The sequence below is a fragment of the Caretta caretta genome, chromosome 28, assembly GCF_965140235.1.
Source record: "Caretta caretta isolate rCarCar2 chromosome 28, rCarCar1.hap1, whole genome shotgun sequence".
NCBI classification, from domain to species: Eukaryota; Metazoa; Chordata; order Testudines; family Cheloniidae; genus Caretta; species Caretta caretta.
This window is the reverse complement of record NC_134233.1, coordinates 1,280,179-1,301,429: the sequence shown is the minus strand read 5'-3', so window position 1 is coordinate 1,301,429 and position 21,251 is coordinate 1,280,179. Positions and strand designations below refer to the sequence as shown.

Genomic DNA, 21,251 nt, shown 5'->3' with positions numbered 1-21,251 from the left:
CCCGACCAGCCCGCCTGCTCGGTACACCCCGCCCCGTTAACCCCTTCCCCGCCACGGCGCCCCCCCCGCCCCGTTAACCCCTTCCCCGCCACGGCGCCCCCCCCCGCCCCGTTAACCCCTTCCCCGCCACGGCGCCCCCCCCGCCCCGTTAACCCCTTTCCCGCCACGGCGCCCTTGCCCCGTTAACCCCTTCCCTGCCGCAGCCCCCCACCCCCTTCCCATTAACCCCGTCCCCGCCGCGGCCCCCCACCCCCTTCCCATTAACCTCTTCCCCCCTGCGCGCCCACCCCACCCCGTTAACCCCTTCCCCGCTGCGCCCCCCACCCCGTTAACCCCTTCCCTGCCGCGGTGCCCCACCCCACCCTTTTAACCCCTGCCCTGCCTCGCCGCGCCCACCCCCTTCCCGTTAACCCCTTTCCCGCCGTGCCCTCACCCTACCCCATTAACTCTCCCCAACACGGTGCCCCTGCCCCCCACCGCATTAAGCCCTTCCCCACCCCATTAACCCATTCCCTACCGCAACCCCCCACCCCTGCCACGGCGCCCCCCACCCCTGCCCCATTAACCCCTTCCCCGCCATAGTGCCCCCACTCCGCCCCTTTAATCCCTTCCCGCCGTGGCCCCCCACTGCCCTATTAACCCCTTCCCTGCTATGGCGCCCCCCGCCCCCACCCCCTAACCCCTTCCCTGCTGCAGCCCCCCACCCCGCCCCGTTAACCCCTTCCCCGCCGCAGTGACCCAAACCAAAAGTAAGATCATTAGGCAATGACTTGATTACTCTCGTGCCTAATTATCCAGTGCTCCGGACCCATCTGTTCCGGGGGGGCAGATTTTACGGCAGCCACGGTTGTCCTGGGGGTAAAGAGGCTGGTTTGTGAGGGGGTAACCCGAGGGCACCAGCAGGGGTTGGTGCGCACACACATGCCACCAGGGGGCAGCACATCGCTCTCTCACGCACCCCCTCCCTCATTGGCTCGAACCAGCTCCATGGCGCACCGCAGACAGGCGCCCCCTAGGGGCCAGTGGTGGCTGGAGCAGCCTTTCGCTCGGGTGTCCCAGGCAGACTTGGGTGCCCTGTGCGGACAGACCTCATCTAACAAACTCAAGGGGACACCCCAGCTCAGCCCCTGCGGCCGGGCTCAGGAATCCCCAGATCGATGGCTCGCGGGGGGGCACTGGGAAATGGGAATTCTCAGCCTGAGACGGGGACTGTGGGGGGCGGGACGGGCAGAGGAACAGCGAGTACTGGGGGGCTGTGTGGGGCGGGCAGGCAGATAGCGGAGGGGTCCATCCTGCACTCCATGGGGGGGGGCACAGACTGGACAGGCCAATCCTGCACTCCGTGGGTGGGACAGAGCGGCCCATCCTGCACTCCATGGGGGGGCACAGACTGGAGGCAGCTACCCACCATGCCAGCAGCTGCCAGGCCGGAGAAGGGAGGGGCTTTCGAGCAGCTCGCTCCACCCCCTTCAGAAATTCCCTTCCGGGAATAAAAGCTGGGTGGCCCCATGGCTGACACTCAAGCCCCAGCAGAGGTAATGGGGATGGGGAGACTGGCATGGGGTGCTCAGGCATTGAGCTATATAACCAGCCACCCCGCCCCAGAAGTGGCTGCATCTCAGCGTCGGGAGAGGGGTCCCTGTGTCACCAGCAGCCCCGCCCCAGAGGTGGCCGCATCTCAGCGCCGGGCGAGGGTCCCTGTGTCACCAGCCGCCCCGCCCCAGAGGTGGCCGCGTCTCGGCATCAGGGTCCCTGTGTCACCAGCCGCCCTGCCCCAGAGGTGGCTGCATCTCAGTGCTGGGCGAGAGGTCCCTGTGTCACCAGCCGCCCTGCCCCAGAGGTGGCCGCATCTCAGTGCTGGGCGAGGGTCCCTGTGTCACCAGCCACCCCGCCCCAGAAGTGGCTGCATCTCAGCGTCGGGAGAGGGGTCCCTGTGTCACCAGCAGCCCCGCCCCAGAAGTGGCTCCATCTCAGCGTCGGGAGAGGGGTCCCTGTGTCACCAGCAGCCCCGCCCCAGAAGTGGCTCCATCTCAGCGTCGGGAGAGGGGTCCCTGTGTCACCAGCCACCCTGCCCCAGAGGTGGCCGCATCTCAGCATCAGGGTCCCTGTGTCACCAGCCGCCCTGCCCCAGAGGTGGCCGCATCTCAGTGCTGGGCGAGGGGTCCCTGTGTCACCAGCCGCCCCGCCCCAGAGGTGGCCGCATCTGCACCCAGTGCTGGGTGATGCATCAACTCTGACAGTGGCATCAGCTGCTGGCTCCAGCCCTGCTCAGTCCATGGGTCGGGAAATGCACTTTCCATGTTCCAGGCACTAAGGACACATGATTCCCCCCCCCCCCCCACCGCCCCTCCCGGGCACTTTACAGGCTCAGGAGATCGCTGGGAGGGGGTCAAATACAGTTCTCAGCCAGCAGCCCATGGGGGTGGGGAAGACTGAGGGGCAGCGGCGGGGGTGGGGGGCTGCGGGTCGGGAGTGAGGGGCACCGGCAGAGCTGGGAGGGGCAGGGCTGGGCTAGCAGGGGCTGCGATCGGGAGTGAGGGGCACCGGCAGCGCAGGGCAGGGGAGGGGGGCTGGATGTGAGGGGCGCCGCTGTCTCCCTCCGCCCCGGTCTTTCTCCCGTCCATCCCCCCCCAGGTTTCTCCATCCCCGGCTGCTCGGCTCGGCTCGGGGGGAGGCGCCGCGTGTCTTGGACGCTGCGTCAGCGGCAGCGGGATGGGGCGAGCGGAGCCGGGGGAGCCGGGCCGGGCAGGTACCGGGGGCGGGCGGGACCCGGGGGGGGGAGTGAGGAGGGAGGGAGGGGTGGATGTGGGGTGCTGGGAAGGGGAGCCTCGGGGGCTGGATGTGGGGGGCTGGGAGGGGAGGGATGGGTGGATGTGGGGGGCTGGAAGGATGTGGGGGGTTGGGAAAGGAGGGATGGGGCTGGGAAGGGGAGCCTCGGGGGCTGGATGTGGGGGGCTGGGAGGGGAAGGATGGATGTGGGGGGCTCGGAGAGGAGGGATGGGTGGATGGGGCTGGGAAGGGGGGCCTCGGGGGCCGGATGTGGGGGGCTGCGAGGGGAGGGATGGGTGGATGTGGGGGCTGGGAGGGGAGGGATGTGGGGGCTGGGAAGGGATGGCTGTGGGGGGCTGGGAAGGGGACAGGGAGGTAAGGAGGGATGGAGGGATGCGGGGAGGGGTTCGGAGGTGAGGACAGAGGGATGTTTGGGATGGATGCGGCCTGGGAGGGGTGGGGTGGTGGATGTGGGGGTTGGGAAGGGATCAATTGGAATGTGTGGGGAGGGGGAGATAGGGGAGGGGGGAGATTGGAAAGGGGAGGGAGGGGGAGATGTGGGGCTGGGGGTGAGCACTGGGGGGTGGGAGGCAGCCCGGATCCCCCCTGGTAGCCCCTCCTTGGGGGAGATCCAAGAGAATCTAAGTCTCCCCCCAGGCTCCATCAGGGGGCTCCAGCCATGATCACGAGGCTGAGGGCAGGGCTGTGGGTCATGCAATGGAGTGCTGGGGGGTCACTGAGGGGCATGGGGTGTTTGTTGGGGGCCGTGGGGCACACAATAGGGTGCTGGGGGGTCACCGAGGGGCATGGGGTGTTTGTTGGGGGCTGTGGGGCACATGATGGGGGTTACTGAGGGTCATGGGGTGTTTGTTGGGGGCCGTGGGGCATGCAATAGGGCGCTGGGGGGTCACTGAGGGGCATGGGGTGTTTGTTGGGGGCTGTGGGACACACGATGGGGTGGTGGGAGTCACTGAGGGGCATGGGGTGTTTGTTGGGGGCCGTGGGACACACGATGGGGTGCTGGGAGTCACTGAGGGGCATGGGGTGTTTGTTGGGGGCTGTGGGGCACATGATGGGGGTTACTGAGGGTCATGGGGTGTTTGTTGGGGGCCGTGGGGCATGCAATAGGGCGCTGGGGGGTCACTGAGGGGCATGGGGTGTTTGTTGGGGGCTGTGGGACACACGATGGGGTGGTGGGAGTCACTGAGGGGCATGGGGTGTTTGTTGGGGGCCGTGGGACACACGATGGGGTGCTGGGAGTCACTGAGGGGCATGGGGTGTTTGTTGGGGGCTGTGGGACACACGATGGGGTGGTGGGAGTCACTGAGGGGCATGGGGTGTTTGTTGGGGGCTGTGGGACACACGATGGGGTGCTGGGAGTCACTGAGGGGCATGGGGTGTTTGTTGGGGGCCGTGGGACACACGATGGGGTGCTGGGAGTCACTGAGGGGCATGGGGTGTTTGTTGGGGGCCGTGGGACACACGATGGGGTGCTGGGAGTCACTGAGGGGCATGGGGTGTTGTTGGGGGCCGTGGGACACACGATGGGGTGCTGGGAGTCACTGAGGGGCATGGGGTGTTTGTTGGGGGCCGTGGGACACACGATGGGGTGCTGGGAGTCACTGAGGGGCATGGGGTGTTTGTTGGGGGCCGTGGGGCACGCAATAGGGCGCTGGGGGGTCACTGAGGGGCATGGGGTGTTTGTTGGGGGCTGTGGGACACACGATGGGGTGCTGGGAGTCACTGAGGGACATGGGGTGTTTGTTGGGGGCCGTGGGGCACGCCCTGGGTGCTACTGAGGGGCATGGGGTGTTTGTTGGGGGCTGCGGGATGGTGATGGGATATTGGGGGCCAGCAGAGGGAATCCCAGGCCCCTGTGACCCCCCCTCTCTCTGCCAGGCCCGTAGAAGACCCCCCGATCCGCTGGGGCAGCGCCCAGCACAGAGCATGGACCGGAGACCCCCCTGAGCTCAGCCCGGAGCAGCGCCGGGGGACCCCCATCAGCACCGGCAAGCAGGGGCACCGGGGACTCCCACCACCCCAACTGGAGCCTCGGGACCAGACATGCCCCCCGCCTCCCACTCCTGCCCCCCTGGCTAACTCGCCCCCGGGCTGAGCAGGAGCCACGTCCCAGGTGCCCTGGGGGGCAACTGTGGGTCTCCCCTCTCTGCTCCCTGTCACGTTCTGCCATCCCCACCCTGCCATTCATCCAGACACCCCCAATCCCGCCGCCCTCCACATCACCCCCAAATCCAACACACTCGCCGCCCGCCAAGGTGCCTCAGGTATGGCCCAGCCCCAGCAGTCTGGATGGTTCAGAGCGGGGTTCAGGCGTGTGGGTGTAAGCGGGGGATAGAACCCAGGAGTCCAGGGGGTTCTGGCCTGCAGGTGTTGGGGGGTGGGATAGAACCCAGGAGTCCAGGGGGTTCTGGCCTGCAGGTGTTGGGGGGGAGATAGAACCCAGGAGTCCAGGGGGTTCTGGCCTGCGGGTGTTGGGGGGGGGATAGAACCCAGGAGTCCGGGGGGTTCTGGCCTGCGGGTGTTGGGGGGGGGATAGAACCCAGGAGTCCGGGTGGTTCTGGCCTGCGGGTGTTGGGGGGGGATAGAACCCAGGAGTCCGGGGGGTTCTGGCCTGCGGGTGTTGGGGGGGGTTCTGATCAGTGGGTATGGGGAGGATAGAACCCAGGAGTCCGGTGGAATCAGAGGTGTGGGTCTGGCTTGCCCGTGTATGGGTGGGGAAAGAACCCAGGAGTCTTGGCTCCCACCCCTCACCACTACCTCCCAGCCCTCCTCATAGTGTGCACTCCCCCTCTAACACTCTGTCTCTGCCCCCCATTAGCGCCCCCTGGTGGGCTCCCCCCATGCCCCCCTGGACCTGGGCCAAGGGAAGATGACCACTAGCCCCCAGGAGGCCCTGATCTCCGCCTTCCTGCAGTTCATCGAGGAGCGGGGCAGCCTGGCCTACGGGGCGCTGAGCCAGACCCGCCGGCCACCCCACGGCGACATGAATCTGCTCTACCGCAAGAGCAAGCTGGAGTGGAGACAGCACAAGGACGAGGAGCCAAAAAAGGGGTACGTGGGGTTCAGGACTCCTGGGTTCTATGGGGGAGGGGAGTGGGGGCTGGTGGGTTATAGCAGGGGGGCTGGGAGCCAGGACTCCTGGGTTCTCTCCCTGGCTCTGGGAGGGAAGGGGACCCCTCGCCTGGTGCTGAGATGGAGCCACCTCTGAGGCGGGGCGGCTGGTGACACAGGGAGCCCTTGCCCGGCGCTGAGATGCGGCCACCTCTGGGGCAGCGCAGCTGGTGACACGGGAACCCCTTGCCCGGCGCTGAGATGCGGCCACCTCTGAGGCGGGGCGGCTGGTGACACAGGGAGCCCTTGCCCGGCGCTGAGATGCAGCCACCTCTGGGGCAGGGCAGCGGGTGACACGGGAACCCCTCGCCCGGCGCTGAGATGCAGCCAGCTCTAGGGTGGGGCGGCTGGTGACACAGGGACCCCTTGCCCGGCGCTGAGATGGAGCCACCTCTGGGGCGGGGCGGCTGGTGACACAGGGACCCCTTGCCCGGCGCTGAGAGGCAGCCACCTCTAGGGCGGGGCGGCTGGTGACACAGGGACCCCTTGCCCGGCGCTGAGATGCAGCCACCTCTGGGGCGGGGCGGCTGGTGACACAGGGACCCCTTGCCCAGCGCTGAGATGCAGCCAGCTCTAGGGTGGGGCGGCTGGTGACACGGGAACCCCTCGCCCGGCGCTGAGATGCAGCCAGCTCTAGGGTGGGGTGGCTGGTGACATAGGGACCCCTCGGCCGGCGCTAAGATGCAGCCACCTCTGGGGCGGGGCGGCTGGTGACACAGGGACCCCTTGCCCGGCGCTGAGATGCGGCCACCTCTGAGGCGGGGCGGCTGGTGACACAGGGAGCCCTTGCCCGGCGCTGAGATGCAGCCACCTCTGGGGCAGGGCAGCGGGTGACACGGGAACCCCTCGCCCGGCGCTGAGATGCAGCCAGCTCTAGGGTGGGGCGGCTGGTGACACAGGGACCCCTTGCCCGGCGCTGAGATGGAGCCACCTCTGGGGCGGGGCGGCTGGTGACACAGGGACCCCTTGCCCGGCGCTGAGAGGCAGCCACCTCTAGGGCGGGGCGGCTGGTGACACAGGGACCCCTTGCCCGGCGCTGAGATGCAGCCACCTCTGGGGCGGGGCGGCTGGTGACACAGGGACCCCTTGCCCAGCGCTGAGATGCAGCCAGCTCTAGGGTGGGGCGGCTGGTGACACGGGAACCCCTCGCCCGGCGCTGAGATGCAGCCAGCTCTAGGGTGGGGTGGCTGGTGACATAGGGACCCCTCGGCCGGCGCTAAGATGCAGCCACCTCTGGGGCGGGGCGGCTGGTGACACAGGGACCCCTTGCCCGGCGCTGAGATGCGGCCACCTCTGGGGCGGAGCGGCTGGTTACACAGGGACCCCTCCCCAGGGTGCTGGGCATCGGATGGAGACCAGTTGCTGTCACAATGAGGTTCCAGTGCATGGCAGAACAAGGCCTGAAGCGGTTCAACGTCATGCAATAACGTGGCCCAGATTCAGCCGCAGCAGTGAGGCATTTCGGGTGCAGACTAGAACAGCGGTTGCAACAGTGTTGGATAGATGTAATACATGCTGGGAGGGGCACAAGAATCCAGCTGGAGTCCATAGACATGGTGGTGGATTAGCAACTGCATGCCTGGGGCCCCCAGAAAGATGGGCACCCCGCCGAGAGTGCCCTAGTCAGGACAAGCCCCCATGCCCCAACCCCGCTCCCTGGCTGGCATGCCAGGGCAAAACCCCACACCCCTACCCCATTTCCCCAGAAGGAGTCCTGTGGGGGCAGGCAGCGGGATTGCCAGTGGAAGGGATGGGGAGGGGCCCCCCAAAACTAATCCACCACTGCATAGACACCCCTAGTTGCAATCACTGTTTACTGCCCGGCCATACCACATTGTTGCAACTACTGGTATACACGGCACCTGCAATGGTCTTGCAAATGCGGTTCTACCCACCTTGTTGCAACTACCAGTAGCCACCGCTAGGACCCAGGTGTCCTGCACCCCCTCACCTCCTGCTCTTTGTGTCCCCACAGCTCCGCCAAGGACCCAGGAGCGGGGAAGATCCGGGACGTGGCCTCCTTCCGCCGCCACTTCCGGATGGGCTTCATGACCATGCCTGCCTCGCAGGAGCACGCGCCCCACCCCTGCGCTAGCGGCATGGCGCCCCGCTCCCTCTCCTGCCACTCGGTGGGCAGTGTGGAGAACGGCGAGGGGGCCACCAGTGCCAGGAAGCCCCCGGCCAAGCCCAAGCGCCACCCCAGCACCAAGCTCAGCATGGCAGGCGAGGGGCGGGTGGCAGAGCCGGCCGGCGGCAAGAAAACCGGTGAGGCCTTTGGACTGGTGGAGCTGGGGGGGTAAGGGGGCATCCTCCTGTGGGCCATTAGGGGGCGCTATGCTGCAGGGAGCAGGGTGGGGGCTCAGTAGGAGTCACCCTCCCCTGGTAGGCAGAGCCAGCCCAGACGCCCTGGTGTGTTCCTAGAGGGCGCTGTGCTGCTAATTGTTAATTGACATAGGAGCACAGGCCAGTGGCTCTCTTCCCCGGAGCTGGGCTGGGAACTCCGGCATCCGGGCCGAACCTCCGCTCCAGCGATTGGCCAACTTTCTTCAACCCCCCACCACAGCCTCAGTCAAACCCAGCATTCCTGTCCAGTCCTAAACAGTGGGGCAGTGCTGCTGTGAAAGGCATTACACAGCCACCGTGCCTCACCCCAGAGGTGGCCGCATCTCAGAGCCAGGCGAGGGGTCCCTGTGTAACCAGCTGCCCCGCCCCGCCCCAGAGGTGGTTGCGTCTGAGCTCTACCTTCTCCCTCTCCCAGGGCCCCAGAAGTCATGCTCCGAGAGCCGGGAGTTGGGGCGCAAGGTGCCCCCCCAGAAGCCTAAGCGGAGCCCCAACACCCAGCTCTCTGTCTCCTTCGACGAGACCTACTCCAGCCGCCCCCTAGTCACCCCCATGGGCGGGGGGGCACCGCCACGGTTTAGCCGGGCGTTCTCCCACGGCCACGCCAAGGGCTCGGACCCCGAGGACGAGGAGCCTGTCTATATCGAGATGGTGGGGGACATTTTCCGGGGCACCGGGGCACCCCAGCCGCCGCCGCCCCCAGCAGGGGAGGAGGACTCTGACGAGAGCGAGGCAATCTACGAGGAGATGAAGTACCCCCTGCCTGAGGAGGCCAACGGCATGCCCGTCTCCCCCCACCCGCGCCAGGCTAAGGCGGACAAGGGCAAGACCTCCCCCTGCGACATCCCCCCGCCTTTTCCCAACCTGCTCCAGCACCGCCCACCCCTGCTGGCCTTCCCCCAGGGCACGGGGCACAAGGGCTACAAAGCGGGCAGCCAGGAGGCCTCCTCCAAACTCCCTGTGCCCTGCCATGCCAAGGAAGCGCCGGCTGCAGCCCATCCATCGGGGCACCAAGCCCTAGTGCCCTCCGGCCGCGCCCGCAGCCACTCCACTCCCCTGCCCCCACAGCCCACTGGGCAGCAGAAGGCGGAGAAGGAGCTGCCCAGTTCCCACAGCATGATCTGCCCCCCGGCCAAGCCGCTGCCCTCTATGCTGCCCGTGCCCCAGCCGGCCAAGGACAAGCCGGCCGTGTCCTACACCATGGTGTACTCGGCCGTCAAAGTCACCACCCATGCGGGGCTGCCGGCCGAGCAGAAGACGGAGAAGGAGATCTCGGTGCTGCACGGGATGCTGTGTGCCCGGCCAGCCACCGTGCCCGCCGGCAAGCCAGCCCAGCGCCCTGAGCCGCCCCTGGGCATGCTGTGGACTTACCCAGCCCCCTGCGGGGGTATGAAGCGCCCGCCGGCCTACGAGAGCGTCAAAGGAGCCGGGGCCAAGGCCGTGCCGCCCGTGATGAAGTTCCAGCTGCAGGACCGCGGGGCATTCGCCAGCATGGCCTGCTCCCATGTGGTGGCTGGCGCCGACGAGGAGATGCTGGGCGTGGGTTGGGCGCTGCAGAGGAAGGGACTCTACAGCAACCGGAAAGGCAAAGAGCCAGAGAGTGAGTATTGGGGATGGGGCATGGGGCCTGTCCCCTCTAGGGAGCGCCGGCCCCAAGGTCGGGACTGGCTGGCTCAAGGGGTCGGGAACTGGGGCATGTGGCCTGTCCCCTCTGGGGGGCGCTGGCTCCCCCCCAGCCCCAGGACGGGGACTGGCTGGCTCAGGGGGGCGGAGATGGGGCAGGGGCCTGTCCCCTCTTGGGGGCTCCGGCTCCCACCTGGCCCCAGGGCAGGGACTGGCTGGCTCAGGGGGGCGGGGAATGGGGCACAGGGCCTGTCGCCTCTGGGGGGCGCCGGCTCCCACCCGGCCCCAGGGCAGGGACTGGCTGGCTCAGGGGATGGAGGATTCGAACACGTTCCCCTCTGACCCTGTCCTTTGCCCTGGCAGAGCCCGCGGAGGGCGCCCAGGTCTGGAACGGCAGTGGCGAGGTGCAGCTGAAGCCGGACAGGGACTTGAAAGCCCTGGTAGGGACCTCGCTGTCGGGGATCCCCGTCCGGGCCCCGGGACCCGAGGGGATGGTGCCCAAGATGCCGGGCTGCCGAACGGGGCTGCCTGTGCCATGTCAGACCTTCCCTGCCTGCCACCGCAACGGAGGTACCCCCGGCCGCCGTGAGGGAAGGGGGACAGGGCGGCTGCCCCAGGGCGGGGGATTGGGCAAGGACTTGGGGAGGTGAGCTCCGCTGGGAAGGGAGTGGGAGCCAGCGCTCGCCTCTGGCTCAGAGTGAATCCCAATGTGGTGACACGGGATTCTGTGCTGCGGGGAGGAGGGGGGCTGGCCGGGGGCTCAGTGGCGGGTGCTGTGCCATGGGGGGCGGGGCAGGGTGACCCATCTCATTTCTGGCTTCCCACTCTCCAGACCTCACCGGGGGTTACCGCCTGGGCCGGTCAGCTTCCACCTCTGGGGTGCGACACACCGTGATTCACACGCAAAGGCTGTGCAGTCACCCCAAAGACGCAGCCAGCCTGGTAAGGTATCCAGCACCCAGGGGGAGAGGTTGGGGGGCAAAGAAAGGCAAGGCCTGGGCTAGCAGGGGGCTGCAGGTCGGGAGTGAGGAGCACCAGAAGGGCTGGGGGCAGGTGCAGGGCTGGGCTAGCAGGGGGCTGCGCGTCAGGAGTGAGGGGCACCGGCAGAGTTGGGGGGAGCCCAGGAGTGGGCTAGCAGGGGCTGTGGGTCACTGGAGGAGCTGCGGGGAGTCCCCGGCTAGGAGAGCGGGTGCTGTGGGTTAGGTAGGGGGGGTCGCTGGGGGAGCCCCGGGCTAGGAGAGCGGGGGCTGTGGGTTAGGTGGGGGGGGTCGCTGGGGGAGCCCCGGGCTAGGAGAGCGGGGGCTGTGGGTTAGGTAGGGGGGGTCACTGGGGGAGCCCCGGGCTAGGAGAGCGGGGGCTGTGGGTTAGGTGGGGGGGGCTGCGGAGATCCCACCCCCTCGTTGGGCGTGAGGCGAGCGGGGGCTCGGGGCGCGCTTTGCGGCCCGTCTCACTCTCTCCTCCGGCGGGCAGGGCCTGCCGCCCCTGCCCCTGCCCCTGCCCGGGGTGGCGCCAGGTGCCCAGGAGCGGGACGGGAAGCTGCTGGAGGTCATCGAGCGGAAGCGCTGCGTCTGCAAGGAGATCAAAGCCCGGCGCCGGCCCGAGCGCAGCCTGTGCAAGCAGGAGAGCATGCCCACCCTCCCCAGCTGGCGCCGCACCACGGACAGCCGCAAGGGTGGCACGCCGCCCTGCCGGCGCCAGCATGCGGTGCTGTGGGACACGGCCATATGACGCCGGGGGCACGGCCAGCATGGACCTGCCACGCCCCCACTGCACTGCCTTGGGCTGGCCGGGGACAGCAGAGGGGGTGAATTGCTGGCTGTTGACCCGTCCGCTCTCCTGTGGGGGCGACCCCGCGGTGCCCTCGGCTGGAAAGAGCCGGTTGGCCAAGCTGGGGATGCTGGACTGCGAGCGAGGCCTGGATCAGAGGTGAAGTGGGAGGGACACCCAGCGGTGATGGACCATCGCCCCCTTTCTGCTGCCCCTGGACTGGATCTGGGGTGGGGGTCACAATCAGGTGTTACCGGTGCCAGGCGCACCCACACCGCTGCCTTTCCGTCATCGTAAGGGGAAGAGGGACAAGACTGGGGTGACCAGGTTTGATGGTTGGGGTCGGGGGGAAAAATCAAAGCTCTCCGGCGGGGTTACTGATCCCCGCCCTCTGCCCCACTGACCCCCCAACGCCTCCCCTTTGGCCCCACAGTGGGTACAGTCCTCCTCAGCCGCCAAGTCCCATTAACGTTTTTAGACACACGGCTGGACCGACTTGGGATGCTGGCGCGCTCTCCAGACCCCAACTGCTGCGGGGCGAAGGGATGGACTACCGCCAGGATGCCTGGGTTCTGCCGCCCCCTTGATATATTTAAGTAACCTGCCGGGATGGGGGGGGCTCTCTCAAGTGTAATGAGATGATGAAAATGCTTTGCAAAATATTTATGCTGGGGCGGGGCTCGGGGGGGGGCCGGGTAATTTATATAGACAAATAAAGCATAAAGCAGGGTTTTCCGTTCCAGCTGGAATGCTTCCTTTCTGCCCCAATCTATTTCAAAGGCAAACGATTTGCTCCAGGGGTGGTGGTCCGGTTTTAGTTCTGGGTTGGTCAGGGGCCAGTTTAGAACGGGGTTTGTCTCTCTTCCGGACGAGGTTTCAAAGGAGAAGTTGAAACTCCAGGATCGGAGGAATAGATGTAAAGCAGAGGGTTATTTTAAATGCACCTTGATTCACTGCTCTGTAGTGGATGGTTGGGTAGTGGTTACAGCAGCGGGGGCTGGGAGCCAGGACTCCTGGGTTCTCTCCCTGGCTCTGGGAGGGGAGTGGGGTCTAGTGGATTAGAGCCGGGGGGGCTGGGAGCCAGGACTCCTGGGTTCTGTGCCCAGCTTTGCCCGTGGCGGACTGTGTGACCTCAGGCAAGCCACTTTCACTGCTCTGTGCCTCAACTTCCCCTGGACAGGCCTCAGCCATGCCACTGTGGATGCAAGGCCCACATGGCCAGATCTCCCACTCTCTGCCCGTTCAGCACACAGGGCAGCACTCTTCGCTAGCCCCACTATCAGACAGGAGCACGCGGCTTCGCTTTGACACACGCAGAGAGCAGGACATGGAGGCTGGCCCCACTGATCCTCCCAGCCCATGACACACTTCACACTCTGGCCACATCTTCACTAGGAGGTGGTGTTCTGAACACATGGGCGGCTCCGAACACGTGCTAGCAGTCAGCTGGGCCTGGGGCGGAGCCTAGGGGTTGGAGTGTGAGCTGCTAACACACATGAAATGCACAAACAGCCACCTCTCCACACACCAGAGCACTCACCTCGTTTCCTAGAAGAGCAGGTAGGCATCAAAAAATCTAGCCCCGGGGCTGTGCTTCAGAGAGAATCCACAATCCCAGCTCCACGCCCCTTCCGGGAGGACCTGCTCAGCGGTTGCCCGAGGGACTGGTTTTTCCATCCAAAAATGCTGTACTTCCCACGAGCAGGCGTCTGGTTGGATGACATTTCCTTTCCGGTGTTTGGGTGAGGCCAGGTAGTGCAACCCTTGGAGTTTTCAATTCAAATTGTTTTATTTCAGCTTAGATTACACGTGATCGTCATCTGTCAAAATAAACTTGAAATCAATGTTTCTACTTTAGCTAGACAGATTTTTAAAAATTTAGATATTAGTAACTAGAATAATATAATCTAACATTTTAAAAAATTTTGTAGCTAAAATAGGAACACTGTTTCAATTTTGACTTTTTGTGTTTACATATAACAACTGTACAGTATGTCAGATAATTATAAACTTATTTCAATCTAATTTTTAGCTCATATAATTATATATAATGCTATTTATAATATACTATAAATTATAATATTTAAACAAAAAGGCCAAAGTCAAACAAAATGTTTTCTTATTTCAGATTATAATAGGTATTATAAATAAGGATTCGATATTTATTGGTAAATGTTGGTCAACATCGATTTCACCAGACACAAACAAGCCAATGAAAAAATATTTCCATCTATGATAGTCAAAATTTACAGATAGACAAAGTGAGAAAAATGCTACTTGAGAATTTATTCAAGTTAGAAGGTATTTACTTTGTATATTTTCACGTGATGTTGACAATTTATGTTTTAACAGTTATAAAGCTTTAACTTTTTGAATCTCAACCGCTACTGTCATTAATTATTGTCTGACCCCCCCATTATCTTATCCTCCATAATTTCTCACAACCGTGAAAATTTAGAGCAATAAACATTGAAAAAATAATCCATAATTTTGTGTAGTTGCAAACATTTAAACCAATAATATATAAAAATGCCTAAAAAAACATATTATCTGTCAAAATTATTAACAAATAAAAATGGAATTCTCCCAAGCCTACATGTAATTTATGATCGAATCTTAAATAAAAATGGTTTCAATCTGATCTTTTTCAATTTTAGATTGAACTATCAATTTTAATTCTAAAATACTATTATTATTTACGATACGTTCTGGCTTTTTTCAATTTTAGACTAATTACAAATACAGCATAAATAACAGCATCATAATTATTTTATAAATGGTGTTAACTCTGAAACAGTCAGGTTGAAATTAAATGTTTTCATCTTCGATTCTCTAAATTGTAATTATAGAGATGTTTTATTGTTCTAGAGTGTAAATCGTAATATGAAAAAATCAAAAGTCAAAATTGAAACAAACATTCCCGTTTTATCATAATGAAATGATTTCCCCAAGCTTCACTTAGCAGGGAAATTAGAAAGTCTTGGTTTTCATTCTGATCTGGAAGGAAAAGGGATTTCAGAATGACCAAATTTCCCACCGAACGAAAATCGTGCTTCCTGTGGGTGCCCAGCGCAGGTGCCTCGGGGCCTTGTGTCTGCCCTCACTCCATTCCTATCCCGAAGGACAAGGCGAGGATTCGTGCTACCATAATCCCCCGCCCCACACACAAGTGTTACATCCGACATTAGATGGAGGGATTCCATCACTCCAGCCTTATCTTGCCACATGTAGGCAGCCATACAAACAAAAGCCAATGTACATTGTTACGCTGGCAGCATTATGAAGAGGTGACTTCTTGATTTCTCTTTGCATTTCTGGAGCAAGGGAGGTGGGTTTCATACTCCGGACTCCTGGGTTCTATCCCTAGGTCTGGGAGGGAAGTGATAACTAGTGGTTAGATCAGTGGGGTGCTAGGAGTTAGGATTCCTGGGTTTTGCCCCCAGCTCTGGGAGTGAGTATGGTCTGGTGGTTACAGCAATTGAGATGGGGACTCAGGACTCCTTGGTTCTAACCCAGCTCCACCCCTGCTTCACTGTGCAACCCCCAGCAGGTCACTTCACCTCTTGGTGCCTCGGTTTCCCCTCTCGCCGCACCACAGCACTGGCGAGGCCTGACGTCTGTCCCTACAGTGCTTTGGGATCCAGACACAAGTGAAGGATTACCCTTCTTTCCAGCTAGCCTAGGCAAGTTGCTTTGCCACTATGCTGGGGCGTGGTCTCTGCCGAGGGAGCTCCTGAGGCTGTAGAACAAAGGACAATGACAATGGATTTAAAGTAGGGTCACTGAAAAAACAAACACACACGTGTGTTGCCAAAAACCAAGATTCCAAGTGTTGAATTGCCTCTGTATTTAGGATTATTTATTTTGGGGGCAGGCGTATTTCTTTTGTAAAGTGATTCTGTGCACTATTAAAAGAGAAAGCAGCTAACTACCCTCTCTGTCCACAGAATGGCATTTCTTTCATTCAAGGCAGGGAGGCTGACGGGCAGAACCCCGAGCCCAGCTGGGAATTGGGCTTCCAGTTAAAAAAGAAGTTGAGCCAATCACATGTGGATGCTGCCTGAATGTGCAGAGAGCCTGAGCCCATCTGTATGGGAGGAGGGAGCTGCCCCCAGGGTGACTGACACAGTAACGCCTGCACTCTGCAAGGGGAGCGGAAATTTCCTGTTTCCCACAGGGAAACATGGGAAGTGGCGTGTAAGGGGCTTAAAGCATCTTTCCCCTCCTACAGGCCCAGAGAGACCCCAGCCATCTCAATGGTCCACTGACTCTGAAGTCTAACAACGACCCTCTCAGTGTCTCAATCGGATCCGATGTGACGAAGCGGGACTGTTCTTAATGTTTCCTCTGAATAGTGTGGGGGTGCCTCAGTTTCCCCTGTGCAGTTCTTAAGTCTCTAGGGGGTAGGAGAAGGGTGTATGATCATTTCAGAGCCCTAGAGGGCAGGTATGTGCAGGGGTCTGGACACAGAGAATGGCCAACACCCTGTTTCCTGGCCATGGGGCCTTCCCCCCTGCAAGATGAGAGCTAAAGGGTTGGAGAACAAAGGAATCAGGTGACCTCCTGGCCCAAGAAAGGGACAAAGCCCAGAGGGGGGGGGGGCTGGAGGGAGGTGGCAGTTTGAGGCTGGCTGGGGACACAGAGTGAAGGGCAGACGTGGTAGTCTGGCTCACTGCCCCCAAAATGGACCCAGCTGAGGGGTCCAGTTCTCTGCACCTACAAGCTCTGTGTTAGACCATGTTCCTGTCATCTAATAAACCTTCTGTTTTACTGGCTGGCTGAGAGTCACATCTGACTGCGGAGTTAATGGGCAGGACCCTCTGGCTGCCCCAGGACCCCGCCTGAGCGGACTCACTGGGGGAAGCGCACGGAGGGGCAGAGGATGCTGAATGCTCCAAGGTCAGACCCAGGAAGAGGGAAGCCGGGTGAGCTGTGTGTCCTGCAGACAGGCTGCTCACAGAAAGGAGACTTCCCCAGAATCCTGACTGGCTTCGTAGGGAGCAGTTCCAGAGCATCGCCCAGGGACTCCGTGACAACCGGTGGCAGCGGTGGGATGTACTGCACCCCATGGATGGCGCTTCCTGCAGTAAGTGATGGGGGAGCAGTAAAATGAAGGGGGATTGACGAGGACAAGGCATGCAGAAAGCTCGGAGAGGAGCGGTTTCGGGGGGCGGTTAACCCCTGGGAGCGTGTGACCAGTGAGAAGGACTGTGCAGTAATGGGGTCCCCCTGGGGACTGCGGTGAGCAGTCTCAGGGGCGGAGGAGCCTGCGGCTCGGCCCTGGGAGACAGAAGGACTTTTGCAGTAACAGTGTTCCCCTGGGGATTGCAGCGAGCGGTCCCAGGGCGGAGGAGTCTGCAGCTCGACCCTGACAAAGAGGGGGTGACCTCGAGAAGGGCTGGCACACTAGGGGTTCTCCCTGGAAACCGTGGGGAGCTGAGAGCACACAGGCCTGTGAGTCCACAACAACTTGGGAAGAGCGGAGTGATGGCCTGTCACCATCTCCTTAAGAAGGACATTGTAACCCTGTGCAGAAAGAGAGGGTTGAGCATTGGAAAGTTCACCAAAGCAGAGTTAATCGTGCAGCTGGAGGAGGATGATCGCTCTAAGGAACAGATTCCTGACCCTAAATGGGGCTATAGCAGGATCTGGGAGCAGCTGGAGTGGGAGCCAGGCATCCCCAAGACTCCTGTCCCCAACCAGACGAGGGTCTTCACGATCGGGTTCCCCATCGGGGGATCGAGACGGACGGGATTGGAGCTGAGTCTGAGAGAGCAAGAGGACTGTGAGAGACAGCGAGAGCCCGAGAAAGAGCTGCAGAAGCAACAGCAGCATGAACTGGCGGTGGTGGGGCGGAGAGGCCTAGGGGACCTCCCAGGGGTGAGTGGGGATAGACCTCGGAGGGCCAGTTCCGCAGGGAACCTCGAGAGTAAATTGCTGCCCCTGGTTAAGGAGTGGGGGGATGTGGATGCCCACCTCACTGCCTTTGAGCAGGCTGGAGATTTGAACCAAGGGGACCCTGCGGAAAAGCCCCGGTGTCTAGCTCCCTTGCTGGGTCCCAAGGCCATAGACTCCATCAGCCCGATGGGTGGGGAGGTGGACAGGCTCCCACTCCTGGTCCCAGCCTATATGTCTATGTGGAGTTTCCTGGGGCCAGGCCCCTCAGACCCCCAGTGGGAGCGGAAGGTGATGGTCAATGGGGAGACATTCCTGGGGTGGCGAGATCCTGGGACAGAGAGAACTGGTGTCAGGCCACTGGTGGTGCAGCCTCAGATGCTGAGGGGCTGGGTGAGCTGGGCGAGGGTCCCAGGGACGAAGCCCCTCGCCCTGCCTATGGCCCAGATCCCTGTGCAGACCCAGGAGAGGTGGGGCTGGCTGGTCGTTGGGGTTCTCGAGGATATCAGCTGTGAGACCCTGTTGGGGAGTAACTGTGTCTCTTTGGGACAGGATCCAGGCCCTGCTCCTCTAAGGGCCAAGGGTTTGAATTTGAATCCAGGGAACCAACTGGCGGAGAGGGAAATGGTCAGTGAAAATGCAGATGACATGGCTGGCAGTGGGGGAGGAGCTGCTAGGCTTGGGCTACCTGCCTGCCTGCAACCAGACCCCTGGGGCTGGGTGGGACAGAGAGATGCTCCCCGCCCCCCTGCACACCAGAGAGGGGACTCCCACTGGCTCTGATGCTGTGAGGAAAGCAGCGAGCTCGCTGCCTGCCCCCACTGAGACAGCAAGGGCAGCGCTGAGCACAGTGAGAGCTGAGACCCCAGCTGAGTCTGGGGGGAGACAAAAAGAAAAGGAGTACTTGTGGCAGGCAGGGAAGGTTATCTGTTGGGAGTGGCAAGGTGCTTGGTAAGGAAAGTCTGGATGAGCCTAGGCAGCCTTGTGAGCTGATGGCTGTGTCTAGTCAGCAGGATAGACCAGGATAGTCAGCAGGGTGGGAAGGCGAGGAGAGTGGAAGATGAGTGTCCCTGGACCTTACCTGTTACCTGGGGGGAGAACTGTGACAGTGAAGCAAACGTGCCTATGTCTGTCAGGGGTATTGACCTGCCTATGGAGGGAGCTACCCTGATCTCCAAGCAGTTGTCTGCCAACAGCCTTGTGTGCTGGGACAAGGGGAATGAGATCCCAAGCTGTGTGTCTGGGAAAGGAGAAAGTGTGTCCGGCTCTTCTTTGTCTGTGGAGCAGACAGAAGGGGCCTTTCAGCCTATGATGGTTGAGAATAGTGCAGTTGTCTCAGAGTTGGTTCTGGATTCAGCTAAAGCCCAGGAATGGAAGGGTCCTAAGTTTGTGTCTGCTTGGGAGAATGGCCCTGTAACTAGGTCGCATCCAGTTAGTGTCCTAGCAAAATCCCAGACACCAGACAATTCTGGCGCTTGTATTTTGCCTGTTGCTAGTGTGTGGCTGGGAAAGGGTGTAGCAACTCTGTCTAATCGGGGTGAGATCCTAGCCAGGGCACAAGGAGAGCAGAAAGGTGATTTGATCGTGTTACCTACTGAGGGTGTGGAAACCTGTAGCAAGAAGGAAAAGATTCCTGAACTTGTGTGTGGCAAAGGGAAGGAGAATGCTTCTGACCTTTTATCTCGGAAGTCTGAGAGTTTGCCTGAAAGGGGATTGTGTAGGAATCCGCCTGATGGGCCAGAGGTGATTCTGGATGTAAGTGAGACTCAGAAAGAGTCTGTTGTTGCTCAGGAAAGTGTTCCTCTAGAGCAAGCCCTAGGTAAAGAGGGTAAGGGCAGAATTTCTGTGAAGGGTGAATTGTTGCATAGAAAAGCCCTAGGGAAAGGAATCCTCATGGAGTCTTTGCAAGCAGTTTACTGCAACTGAAGGGTGTGAAAGTAATTTAATCAAGAAAGTTTCAGTTCCTAATGGCCAGAAATTTTCTGTTGTGAATGGATCCACTGACTTTCCTGTTGAAAGATCCAGCGTGGATAGCTTTGAGAAGGTCTCAGATGGAGTGAAAGCTGTTAAGAAAGTTAAAAAGTCCTATAACCAAGTGGCTGTGTTTGGCCAGCTTGTTGGGGAGACAAGGTTGTTGAGAAAGGAATGTCTCCATGCTAGTTCTGTAAGTGAACAGTATGTGGCCCAGGTCAAGATGGGGGCTCTTAACCAAGAGAGCCTGAATTGCAGCCCTCCAGACTGGAGCGCTGGGAGAAGACCCGATCCCAGTTTGACCCCCGGGGGCTTTGGGGTGGCAAAAGGGCACAGGCCACATAAACCTTCCCACATGCAGCCTGCGAGTGCTATCGACCACCCCCGACCTAAGGGAGGGCGTGAAACTGGAAGGGCCTGTTGTAACTCCCACCAAGGAACGGGAGAGATGCTGGGGCATCCATGGGAACACTGGTGGCTTCGAACTTCCCCAGGTCACCGGCTAAAGTGACCCCACTCATAGAATATCAGGGTTGGAAGGGACCTCAGGAAGTCATCTAGTCCAACGCCCTGCTCAAAGCAGGACCAATCCCCAATTAAATCATCCCAGCCAGGGCTTTGTCAAGCCTGACCTTAAAAACTTCTAAGGAAGGAGATTCCACCACCTCCCTAGGCAACGCATTCCAGTGTTTCACCACCCTCCTGGTGAAAAAGTTTTTCCTAATATCCAACCTAAACCTCCCCCACTGCAACTTGAGACCATCACTCCTTGTCCTGTCCTCTTCTACCACTGAGAATAGTCTAGAACCATCCTCTCTGGAACCACCTCTCAGGTAGTTGAAAGCAGCTATCAAATCCCCCCTCATTCTTCTCTTCTGCAGACTAAACAATCCCAGTTCCCTCAGCCTCTCCTCATAAGTCATGTGTTCCAGACCCCTAATCATTTTTGTTGCTCTTCGCTGGACTCTCTCCAATTTATCCACATCCTTCTTGTAGTGTGGGGCCCAAAACTGGACACAGTACTCCAGATGAGGCCTCACCAATGTCGAATAGAGTGGGACGATCACATCCCTCGATCTGCTCGCTATGCCCCTACTTATACATCCCAAAATGCCATTGGCCTTCTTGGCAACAAGGGCACACTGCTGACTCATATCCAGCTTCTCGTCCACTGTCACCCCTAGGTCCTTTTCCGCAGAACTGCTGCCGAGCCATTCGGTCCCTAGTCTGTAGCTGTGCATTGGGTTCTTCCATCCTAAGTGCAGGACCCTGCACTTATCCTTATTGAACCTCATCAGATTTCTTTCGGCCCAATCCTCCAATTTGTCTAGGTCCCTCTGTATCCTATCCCTGCTCTCCAGCGTATCTACCACTCCTCCCAGTTTAGTATCATCCGCAAATTTGCTGAGAGTGCAATCCACACCATCCTCCAGATCATTTATGAAGATATTGAACAAAACTGGCTCCAGGACCAACCCCTGGGGCACTCCACTTGACACCGGCTGCCAACTAGACATGGAGCCATTGATCACTACCCGTTGAGCCCGACGATCTAGCCAACTTTCTACCCACCTTATAGTGCATTCATCCAGCCCATACTTCTTTAACTTGCTGACAAGAATACTGTGGGAGACCGTGTCAAAAGCTTTGCTAAAGTCAAGAAACAATACATCCACTGCTTTCCCTTCATCCACAGAACCAGTAATCTCATCATAGAAGGCGATTAGATTAGTCAGGCATGACCTTCCCTTGGT

At 60.3% G+C, this 21,251-nt stretch overlaps 1 protein-coding gene and 1 long non-coding RNA gene across 5 annotated transcripts in view; one reads left to right on the top strand and one right to left on the bottom strand.

Annotated features, from left to right (window-relative positions):
* The first annotated feature begins 2,571 nt into the window (after window positions 1-2,571).
* NYAP1 (neuronal tyrosine phosphorylated phosphoinositide-3-kinase adaptor 1) lies at window positions 2,572-15,571 on the top strand. 4 transcript variants are annotated; one of them, XM_048833993.2, is made up of 8 exons: window positions 2,572-2,749; window positions 4,669-4,778; window positions 5,609-5,841; window positions 7,877-8,166; window positions 8,660-9,841; window positions 10,228-10,434; window positions 10,697-10,806; window positions 11,335-15,571. In XM_048833993.2, exons 3-8 carry the CDS (start codon window positions 5,660-5,662, stop codon window positions 11,590-11,592), a joined length of 2,229 nt encoding a protein of 742 aa, XP_048689950.1. In that variant the 5' UTR covers window positions 2,572-2,749; window positions 4,669-4,778; window positions 5,609-5,659; the 3' UTR covers window positions 11,593-15,571. The 4 variants fall into 4 exon arrangements, with proteins under 4 accessions (XP_048689950.1, XP_048689949.1, XP_048689948.1 ...); XM_048833992.2 differs by having other exon boundaries at window positions 4,669-4,903; XM_048833991.2 differs by having other exon boundaries at window positions 4,669-5,054.
* Window positions 9,687-21,251, bottom strand: part of LOC142070367 (uncharacterized) — an 18,390-nt gene continuing 6,825 nt past the window's right edge. The window contains exons 2-3 of the long non-coding RNA XR_012666321.1: window positions 13,172-13,451; window positions 9,687-9,809 (exon numbers count right to left, since the gene is read on the bottom strand). This is a non-coding gene — a long non-coding RNA (uncharacterized LOC142070367). The remainder of the gene's footprint in view (window positions 9,810-13,171; window positions 13,452-21,251) is intronic.